This window comes from Orcinus orca, chromosome 15, assembly GCF_937001465.1.
Source record: "Orcinus orca chromosome 15, mOrcOrc1.1, whole genome shotgun sequence".
Taxonomy (NCBI): Eukaryota; Metazoa; Chordata; class Mammalia; order Artiodactyla; family Delphinidae; genus Orcinus; species Orcinus orca.
The window spans coordinates 7,799,764-7,811,963 of NC_064573.1; the positions used below are offsets into that span (position 1 = coordinate 7,799,764).

A 12,200-nucleotide genomic window follows, 5' to 3' on the forward strand; every position below is an offset into this window, starting at 1 on the left:
ATAAATACACAAATGGATAAGATGCCTTAACCCAAATCAATGATTATCACTCTGGGGACTTCTGGTGGGTATTTCAGGAGAAACCAAGCCTATGCTCACTCTTCACATCGCACCAAGTGTGTGCTCATCCAAGCATTTAGCCATTTCTTCAGGGAATCAAAATGAAAACGTTCAAGATACCACACTGTACACATGTGCTGTTTCTACACTTACCGATGCTTTTGCTTCTAGCTTTAAGGACATGCTATGTTTATAGGTGGCTGTTTTTCATAAGGACGCCTTCATCTTTTCCAAAATTCTCTCAGATGTTTACTTTACATATAGATAAATACGACAACTCCAAAGAGGAGTAAAACAGAATAAAACAATGTTTTTAATGTCAGGTTATAGGGAATTTAGAAATAATATTGGTCTCAATATGGCCATCGCTTTTCTGGCATCGAGTAGAATGGGAACTTCACATAGCACTATCTTCATTCATCTTTCTAAGGGATTTTATTTATATTTTCCTCACTACAGACAGCACTCATATTTACTTTATTAAAATTTCTATAAACTGTTTCTTTTTCATCTGCTTAGAAAATTAAGGAAAGTTTATTAGCTGATTCTATGTAAATTGCTTTAGTTCAGTTTTCATTGAGGATAAATGTGTTTTGAATATCTGTTATGACAATTATATATAGCTACATTTTCAACCCTAATGCATTTTTAATAACTTCCTTCAGCAGCTAGTGATTTGAATTTCAAATTTCTTTCTACCGAGAAGTAAAAAAAAAGTATATACCATTTTATAGCAGTTTCATATAAAAAAACTGATTTATGCAGCAAGATCTCTCTCACAGTAAACATATCAAATGTCTAAATGAGATCAGTAATACTCATAAGCTTTATAATATGTACGTTTCAGCTAGAGTATAGCATTAAAGTTGGTAAAAAAAAAAATAATTGTATCCTTAGATTATTTTGCAGAAGTCCTTCACTTAGGTTGGAAACATTTTGTTCATTTGATTGATTATTTTAATTTATTGCTATTGAGCACTACAGCAGATTTTAGGGCATATCAAAATAACCGACTAATCAGAAGTTTAAAGTGTTTAAACATTAACAAATAGGACAATTTGGGAAATCCATAATGGTCTACTTCTTTAAGCCATCTTGAAAATGAAGTATTTTTTTCCAATTCTGGAGATCCAATATTTGGACTGAGCATTAATTGTTCAAGGGAAAACAAAGATTTTAAATATAGCCTTTTTCATAAAGAGATCTTTCTTTATTGACCTGATCATCAGAGGGAACTATGGGAAATTTAGAGCTTTGCCATGTTCACATCTGAAAAAGAGGATTCATAATTCTATAAATGGAAAAAGCCATGGGAAGTGATAGTTCAGTCTTTGATTTTGAAGAAGCGAAAGTATATTTCAGGATAAAAATGTCACGAACATCTGTGATTGTTTTTATTGCCTTGATGGCTGGTTGTCCAGACCTTGGACAAATTAACCCCATCTGACCCCTGGGGTGGCCTTCTGGACACTAGCTACACCCACCCGCCCTGTCACAGGGAGGGGCAGCCCCAGAGCAGAGCAGGACTCACAGTCTCCAAAGTTCTGTCTTCTCTCTTCTTAAAACTCTTTGCAAATGTCAGTATTTTTAATAACTTTATGGTAAAATTAACAATTATCTCTTTAGAATTATTACATTTTTCAGCTAGGAGTATATTTAAAGAGTCTTGGTAATTACTATACATTTTATAAATTTTACTGGTTAGGATTTTCATGTTTATTCTACTAGCATTTCCTCATTTAAATGGGACTTTTCATAATTTTCTATCATTCCTTGAATTAGCTGGTTTTTTTTCAGTCAAGTATCAACTTTTTGATTTGTAACTCTCAATAAATTTATAATTGAAATACCTGTGAAATATCTTGGATGTCACCATAAGGCTGGAACTAAGGTCAGTGTCTTTTATAGAAGACGGTTTCATTTTACACTGATCAGGCTTTGACAGAGAAGTGTTGACATATATCCACCTTCACATTAATTCTGTTCAGTAGATTTCCTGGGCAGTTTCACTACAAACTGGCTGTACTTCTAATTGTTTAATGAAATATATACGTGAATATACCATACATAAATACTTCAAAATCTAACATGCCAAGAATCACCTTTTTTTCACCCAGTCTCGATGAACAGCACGACCATTCATCCCTCACCCAGTCCTGAAAAGATATCGTCTTATTCCTCTCTCTTCCATTTCGCCGATATCCAATCAGTTACTAAGTCTTCTTAATTCTACTGACTGTACCTAGAAAATATCACCCAAATCTATCTCCTCTCCATTCACTTTACCCTTCTCCATTTAGGACCCTGTTGTCTATTACGGGGAAGTGGAAATAATGATACTATAATATTTAATTATATTGTTTTTCTGTATATAGTCTATTATCCCATTCATTTGATGTGATGTCACGCAAATTATTTTTTTCTGAATACATATTTGAAGATATGAAAAACCATTTAAAACACTTCACAACTGCTCTATTGCTTACAGGATAGAGGTTAAACTCATGAGGAAGGTATTTATGACCCTTCACTTGCCTCACCCACTTCCTTTGTGCTTATTTTCCACCACTACAGCCCTCCTTTCAGAGTTTGCCAACACTAGATTCCTCAAATTTTCTTCAATTCACCATGCAGTGTAGCTTCAGTACTTGTAATCACCCTTTTTCTTCCTCATAGAATGCATCCCTCTCCATTATTTTGTTTGGTCAAAACAGAGTAATCTTAAGAAGCCCTTTGGAAAGTCCTGATTTCCAAAGGTACACAAGTGTTCCCTTTTACTTTTATTACTGCACTTCATTATACTTCATTGTAGTTAGCTATTTATAACCTAGCTTTCTTGTATTGTAAGATCTTAAAACAATAATGATAATAACTCTTAACATTTTTTGACTGCTCTAGACAGTCTTTAAAGAGTTCACATGTAGTATCTTATTTACACCTCTTGGAGGAGTAGGGCAATTACTGTCACTATTGGAAAAATAAGAAGAGTATCTCATCTCTTCATCTTCTGAGCCTCAGTGTCTATCTAGTCACTAGGTATCACAGTTTCACAAAACTATATATTATATTATATTATATTATTAAAATAGTCTTTTCTCTGTTTTCTTGGATTGGGTTTGACAGTCGGTTCCCAATATGCAGGGCGGGGCTCTTTTCCTTTGTAGCACAGCAGAAGTTACTCTCAGTGGCAAGATGCACCTGTATGTTACTTGTGGCACCCAGTGAAAGCAAATATTTACATGGAAAGTTTTTCCTTTAATTTGAGCAACATCAGAGTTGCCCAATGGTAATATAATTTTGGTGGCTAGGGAGAACTATATCATGTGTGAGTGATAAAGCGTGGCAGTATTGAATAATAGAAGAGATGATAAAAGAGAATTTGAATAATGCTAGCTGTACATTCTAAGAAAATAAAGAAGCAAAAATCAGTGTCATAGAGCTAGTTAAGAAGAAAAGTAGTGAGGTTGACACAAATATTTTGGTCTGAATGCCAAAGAGACATTTCAATTTTAACATATACAAAGTAAAAGCGTGTGATTTTTTTTTTTTTACCCAGAGCCTGTAATAAGACAGCCAGTGAAGCATTAGGCAAAACTTGCTAAAATAGTATCAAAATAAGAGAAGAAACCATTTACATATTTTCTTGAAAACAACCGTTAAGATTTCTTATTACTGATGAATCATGACCAAATTATTCTCCTTAACAGAACTGGTCTAACTTCATGGTTTTAATTCACAATCACTGAGGAAAAAAATAAGATAAAATTCCTGAAAGGAAATTTAAATCACTAGGAAACAAAATTAGCCTCCCAACTGCTGGGAATAATAAGTTGTAATAATAAAAACCTTGAATCTCCAAAACATTGCCATGAGAAAAGTAAATTTTAGCTGTCACACACACTGAATCTAGTTATTAAAGTGCTTTAGGAAGTTTCAAGTTACAGTCAGTGATATCTGTTCAGTTATTTATTGAAAGATGAACTATTCCTATTCTCACTGCACTGCACAGGATCTTTCATGACTTAATTTTCACAGACTGGAGAGACAGCTTACACACATAAAGTGTGTATGTTTTGAAAGCGTTAGTCATAGTTTTCTAACATTAATTTTTATTTAACCTACTTATATCTGCAGTCATTCTTTTCCTTCTTTTTTGTTAAAATGAATGCTCTCTGGTTCTGTTAAAAGACCAAACCCTATTATACACAAGAACCTTTTAATCATCACAGTTTCTGTCTACTAGATTGTTCCCTTTGGCATATAGGTGCGTTACAATACATGTCGTATTTAAAAAACATATCTGCTCTATATATTGGCTCAATTTTACAGTGAAACGTCTTGAAAAAAATTGCCTGAGTAGCTATTCGTTCCTTACCCCTCTATCTCGTGTAAGCTACTCCAGGCGAAATAAGTCCCCATGTTTCACTGAAATAGCTCTTGGCAAAGCCACCAAAGACCTCCATGTTGTCAGCCCAATGGTCCCTTTTCTGTCACCTTTCTCAATCTCTCAAACTAGACACAGATGACCATTTGTTCACATTTTTTAGCACAGTTTTCTCTTAGTTTCCAATGGTTTACCCTTAGTGTTATTTTTCTCATCTTACTGCCTGCTGTTCTCAGATTTCTGTTCTGGCTCCTCCAGCTCTGCTAATCCTCTAAGTGTTGGAGTGTTATCTCCTTTTTCTTCATTCTTTCCCAAGGACATTTTATCCAGTGCTACAGAATAAAGTGCTATCAATATGCCAATGACAGTCAGATAAATAACTTTATCAGTGACATTTCCCCCACCTCAGCTCACATTTGTTTATCTAATTGACTACTTGACATTTTAGTTTGAATGCTTAATAGACATTTCAAATTTAACATATGCTAAGTGAAACCTTGTGATTTTTACTCAAAGCCTGCTCTTCCGTCTTTCCCATCTTCATGAACTGCACCATCCTTATCTCTGTTGCTCAAGTCCATGAGCCCTACCTTTCACTTACACTCAACATTTAATCCATAGGTACATCCTGTCCATTTTCACAAACTATATCCAAAATGTGTCCTTTGACCTCCAACTTCAATATAAACACATTCATTGGAGTTACCACCACATCTAGGCTAGACAAATAACGCCTAACATTTTCTAAACTAACCATACACCAAGTAAGTAGTTATATGCTTAGCTATAAATTTTCCTTTGTTAATAACAACTAATTATATTTAATCTCGTTGTTTGTCTACAGTACCATTCATTCCTTACAACAGCTCTCTGTGGTAGGCACTATTAAAATCTTAATCTGTCAGAGGAGAAAAATTAGGTACATAGAGGTTAAATAACTTATGCAATTTCACACAGCTGTTAAATATGGAAGCTGGATTCCAGAGCCTACACTCTTACCCACTGTGTAATGTGGTTAAGATTCTTTTTCATTCCAACTTTATTACTGCCATGTCATTGACCCATAACATTGTGTAAATTTAAGGTGTACAACATAATGTTTGGATACACATATATTGTGAAATGATTACCACAGTAAGGTTAGTTAATATCTCCATCACCATTGGTCAAAGGGTAAGATGCATAAGTTCTGAGGAGCTAATGTACAGCATGGTGATTACAGTTAACAGTGCTGTATTATATACTTGAAAGTTGCTAAGAGAGTAGATTGTAAATGTTGTCACCACACAGACCCAAAAGGGGTTAAGATTCTTGATCTTTCTCAACAGTCTGTTTTCCAGGATGATCTTTTTCCTTGTTAAATTTATTGAAGAATGATTTATACAGAGTAAGTTACCGCCATTTAAAGTGAACAACTGAATGAATTTTGACCATTGCATGTACCTTTTAAACCACCACCACAATAAGAATAAAGAGCACTTCCATCATCCCCTAAACGCCTTAGGTCCTTTTGCAGGCCAACCTTCCGTCTATTCCTCCCTCAAAATAGGCAACCAAGGGGCTTCCCTGGTGGCGCAGTGGTTGAGAGTCCGCCTGCCGATGCAGGGGACATGGGTTCGTGCCCCGGTCTGGGAGGATCCCACATGCCGCGGAGCGGCTGGGCCCGTGAGCCATGGCCACTGAGCCTGTGCGTCCGGAGCCTGTGCTCCGCAACGGGAGAGGCCACAGCAGTAAGAAGCCCCCACGTACCGCAAAAAAAAAAAAAAAAAGGCAAACAAGGATATGATTTTTTTTCTATAAATAAGAATTTTGTTACTACAAATACAAGGGTGAAATTATACAATATGTATTATTTTGGGTCTTCTGTCTTTCAGTCAGCATTATGATTCTGAGATTCATCTGTTATTATGTGTATCAGTAGGTCTTTCCTTTCATTCAGTGGTTTTCCATTGACGGATGTACCACAATTAGTTTATTCATTCTCCTGTTTGGGTTGTTTCCACTTGTAGGCTATTTTGAATAACGCTACTATGAACATTTTCGTACATATATTTATTTGGACATGGCTATTCATTTGCGGGGAAGGGGAGTAAATTTCTAGAAGTGGAATGGCTGGACAGATGTATGTTTACTCTTTTAAAGAAGCTGCCAACTGTTTTACAAAGTGCTTACAAAATTTTACATGTCCATCAGCAATGTATGAGTTCTACAACTCTGGTTAGTTTCAATCTTTCTAGTTTTAGCCATTCTAATGGATGGACAGTGTTATTTTGAATTTAAATCTTGCAGATCACTGGTGATGTTGAGCATCTTTTCATGTTCTTGTTTGCTGTTCATATATCTTATTTTGGAAGATATCTGTTCACATCTTTTGTTCAACCTAAAATACTTTTGTTCAATCTAAAAATATCCTATTATTGAGTTCTAAGAATTCTTTAAGTATTCTGGATATGTGTTTCTGGTCAGAGAAATGTTTGCATGTATTTTCCCAGACTTACCTGCCCTTTTATTTTGTTAGCTAGATCACTTGAAGAGAAAAAGTTTTAAATTTCAATATAGCTCAATTTACCAATTTTTTCTTATGGTTTATACTTTTTGTGTGCTGAGAAATATTTGCTTATTACAAAGTGGAAAAGGTTTTCTTCTATACTTACTACGGGGAGTTTTATAGTTTTGGCATTTAAATTTAGACCAATGATCTGCTCTGAGTTTATTATGTGTATAATGTGACGTAAGATCAATGTTCATTTATTTACATAGAGACATCTAGTTGTTCTAGCACCATTAGTTGGAGAAAGTTTCTTTTCCTATTGACTTGTCTTCATACCTTTGTCAAAATGCAACTGACCATGTATGTATCAGTTCATTTCTGACCTCTCTATTCCCTTCCATTGATCTATATAAATATCCTTTTGCTAAAATCATAATATCATGATTTCTGTCACTTTATAGTAAGTCTTGAAATCTTATAAATTTCCAACTTTGTTCTTCTTTATTAAAATTGCATTGGTTAATATAGGTTAAGCAAATATCCATATAGAATTAGTTTGTCAATACCTACAAGAAAATATTCCTGGAATTTTGATAAGAATTATGTTACATATCGATTTAGGAAGAATTGACATCCTAACAATATTGAATTGGTATCAATCTAAGAATATTTTATTTTGCCATTTATTTGGGTCCTCTTTAATTCAGCTATTTTCCATAGTTTTCAGTGTAGAGATTGCACATGTGCTTTATAATTGTAAATTGAGTTTTTTAAAAAAATTAATTTATCAAGTGTTAACTGCTACTATTTAAAATGCAAACGATCATAAAATGTCATTCACTAAATTCATTCATTAGTTCTGGTATTTGTTTTGAAGACGATCATGCATTTTCAACAAACGATTATGTCATTGAGCATAGAAACAGAGTTTTCTTTTTCTTTTCTGTAGGTATTTGTTAGATGCTTTTTTTCTGATTAAGGAAGTTCATTCTGTCCTTGATGTTCTGAGAGTTTTAAATCATAAATGGATGTTGAATTTTGTCTTTATATGCATACAGAACTGTCTTTCTGTATACATTTAAAGGATCCCATGATATATTTTCTCTTTATTTCTACATTATTACATTGGTCGATTTTCAAATGTTAAAACAACCTTGCATTTCTATCGTAAATCTTACCTGATCATATGTTATCATTTTAACATTTTGTTGAATTAGATTTCCTAATATTTTGTTTAAATGTTCTGATTTGTAGGGATACTGATCAGTCACTTTCCCCTAGTGTCTTTGTCTAGTTTTGGTTTTCAGATAATATCAGTCTGATAAAGTGAGCTGGAAAGGGTTTCCTCCTTTTTATATTTTCCTTAAGTATTTATGTGGATTAATTTTTTCCCTTTAAATATGTTGTAGTATTAACAAGTGAAATGATATGGACCTGAAGTTTTCTTGGTGGGAAAGTTGTGAACTATAAGTTCAAAGTTTTTATTAGGTCTTCAGCTATTGAATAAGACTGGGTAGTTTGTATCTTTCAAGGAGTTTGTCTATTTCCTTTAAGCTGTCAAGTAGAATTTGTAGTTATAACCCCTCTACTCTTACCAGCCTTTGATTTTTCTTATTTTTTTTCCTGATAAATTCGGTTAAGAGTTTATCAAGTGAGTGATTTTTTTTGTAAAAGAAACAGCTATTGACTTTACAAAATTTCCTGACTGCTATTTTGGTTTCTGTTTCACTGATATTTTCTCCTGCATTTATTGTTTCTTTCTAATGTAAGAACTCATAGCTATACATTTCCCTATACTCACCGGTATAGCTCTATTCCACACATGCTGATATTTGTGTTTTTATTATCTTTGAGTTTAGAATACCTGCTAATAGCCTCTGTGACTACTACATTGCCTTGGAATTATTACCCCTTAGACTATGTTAATTACCAAATATTTAGCATTTACTAGATAACATTGATTTCTAATTTAAATAATTTATGGTCAGAGAACACACTCTTTATGACCTCAACCCTTTTCAATTTATTAAGACTTGTTCATATTGAATCAAAATTATCTGCATATGTGTGTCTTTTCCTCTGGAATACAAGCTCTTTCAGGGCAAGGACTGTGCCTCATACATCTCCTCGTGCCCCCCAGTGCATCGTGTAAAGCAGACAGCTTATACTTATCTTTGTCTAAATTATTAACCCTTATAGGTGGTTATAATACTGCTTATAATGTTGCCATTTTGCAAGTAGAAGATGGCTGAATCATGAATACGTGGACTCTAGGTACGCTGGCTAGAGAGCGTCCAGCCAGGGTACAGCACTGACCAGCAGGCAGGCGTTCTGACCAGGAATCCACAGAATATATACTATGCTCAGTCTTCCAAAATTTTACTCAAAAACTAAACGTTACAGACTTACATTTCACGACCTGGCAGTTTGTCATTAAGTCAGGCTTAAAATTATTGCCATGGTCATCATCATCATACAAAATATCAATATGACTTCAGGCTGCAAATAATTTTTCATATAGTAAGAACCTGCATCACTGTGTTGGTTGTTATTTGATACTCTATCTTAAATAGTCTTCAAAAGAGACATGTAATATTACAATTTTAAAATCCATGTCCTCATGAGAAAACCAAACTCCTATGAGCTTGTAAGTGGCTGGGCAGGAACTTGAACTTGGATTCTCTATTAGTAAATCTATATTAAAATACAGAATACCTCACAGAGAGTTAAAGAAATTCACATTTTAAGCCTTATGATATAGGTTCAAATCTAATACAAAAGATTGCTAGTTATTTGTGTAATAGGATTGGTTAGCACATTACTGCTGAATAATCTATTTTTAATAGACTTTAATTTTTAGAACAGTTTTATGTTCACAGCAATATTGAGCAGAAAGTACAGAGCTTTCCCTTATGCAACCTGCCCTCACAAATACATAGCCTCCCCCATTATCAATATCCCCACCAGATGGTACATTTGTTATAACTCATGAATCTACTTTGATACAACATAATCACCCAAAGTCCATATTTTACAGTAAGGTTCACTCTTGGTGTTGTACATTCTATGGCTTTGGACAGATTTATAATGACATACATCCACCATTATAGTATCATAAAGGGTAGCTTCACTGTCCTAAAAGTCCTCAGTCCTATGCCTATTTATCCCTCCCACCCCCCTCATCCCTGGCAAGCACTCTATTTTTAATAAAAGAAGAAATCAGCACTATACCTCACATAAAATAAATTCCACAGACTAATTACATTATTCAGGGTAACTTACTCTATGTTACCACCAGTGAGGAATTACAGTCTTTCCTGAGCTTATGCAGGCATTCTATCAAAAAAGCAATGCTGTTTCACAATTCTGCATTCTGACCATCAATCTTCCACATTACTATCAAATACTTAACTCTTTTTTGAAATTATCACCAGAGATAACTTTCAGCAGCACATTTAGCATCATTCTAGGGCAATTTCTTACATACTTTTAATTCTTAGGAAATTGCTATTTCGTTCATAGGATTTAAGTCACATCTCTACACATCAGCATACATGATGATCGTTCTTGTTATGCTGTAAAGAGCAAATGCTTTGTACATTAACAGTGTCATTAACACTGCTAACACCAGCCTCAAAAGTTTTATCTCCAAAACATTGCCCACACTTTAAATCAAAGTAAAAAATGAACAATTAACCTGAAAAGAGGGAAAATGCCTACTCAGCACCTTGGGAAATGATCTGGTTGAGTTATGAGTCATCTCATTTTGCAAAGTAGCAATAAAAATGAGTCTTTCATTTTGCAGAGGTACCACTGGCATTTATAGCAGATGATTAAAATAAAGGAGAAAAACAACTTTTGCATTTTATCAGTGCAGGGACATTTTATCCTGGCCATGCATTTTTGCCTCTGCAGATTTCATCTTTCAAAAGAAATGTCTCCACAGTTGTTGCCAAGGGTACAGTTATTCCCCAGAGATTCCAAAGACCGTGACTTACCTTATGAAAGTTTCTGAAATATGCTGCCTTTTCATCTGGAAATTTTTCTAGCCTTCTGGGTCCTTTACTAGATGCCTTCTTAAAAACCAACCAGCAACGTCTGAAAATCTGAAAGTAAATAAAGGAATCCCATTATGTCTTTTGTACGTGAGTTTAGTAGCATCAGGGATTTATCTATTCAACTAATCCAGGGGGAATAAATTGTTTTACATGCACTTATCTTACAGAGAGAAAAAAACTGGGAATTCAGAGGCATGTTATTCTTTAAAATTATAGCAAATTTTAAAAACAATATTAAATATAAATTTTATATGAAAAGATTTTATGCTATGAGATTTTCAGTGCACTGGCTTCAATCCTCTTTAACTAAATCATCTGGGTATCAACACCATATAAAGGATTTATTCTCACCACCCTGGTGACAAACAATTCTGTTTTCCATGATAATGAAGTAAAAATTTACTAAGATTAAGCACTTTCATAATGTTCAATATTCTTTGGAAAAACATCACATTTAAAAATTAACTTACAGTGTTCATTATAAAAAATGCTCATATACTATACTACTTTAGAAAATGAAACAGATATCTTTTTATAATGGACACATCTGTCACGCCCTTCTATGCTTTTATAGCACCTACTATTTACTAAACACTTATTATGTGCAATACATTTTAAAATTTATAGACACATTTAATCCTCATACCTACTATATGAGGTAGGTTGTCTTCATTTTAGGATAAAGATAGTAAGACAGTAAGAGTGTCAGGATTTGAACACACATCTGTCTGAACACACATCTCCAGCTTTGTTTAAAAAAAAAGTAGGGCTATATATTACACAAACACAGGCCCTTCTTTCTGGACTCTTCCTGATTTTACAGGAATAATTCATGTTGGCTCTTACAATGTCACCTGATGCCCACCTTAAAACCCTCCATCCACAGGTATGTTTAAGTCAAATCAATAAAATGAGACTTTTTTCAATAACTAAAGAGGTCTAGAAATGCAAATTTAATATTTCAAACTTCTATAGAAATGCATATTTTTGCTGGAGTTTACATTCGCTATAGCCAGAAACTAAGATCACTGTATTTCTGTTCTATTTCTTTTTTTTATTTTTTAAATTTATTTATTTATTTATTTTTAAACATCTTTATTGGAGTATAATTGCTTTACAATGTGTGTTAGTTTCTGCTTCATAAAAAAATGAATCAGCTATACATATACATACATCCCCATATCTCTTCCCGCATGGGTCACCCTCC

General features: G+C 33.9%; 1 protein-coding gene across 1 annotated transcript in view; it reads right to left on the reverse strand.

Moving 5' to 3' along the window:
- The window catches only part of DOK6 (docking protein 6), a 419,479-nt gene that overhangs the window by 268,772 nt on the left and 138,507 nt on the right, over positions 1 to 12,200 (reverse strand). The window contains exon 2 of the mRNA XM_004279999.3: positions 10,934 to 11,041. Within this exon, the coding sequence (XP_004280047.1) occupies positions 10,934 to 11,041 (108 nt within the window). The remainder of the gene's footprint in view (positions 1 to 10,933; positions 11,042 to 12,200) is intronic.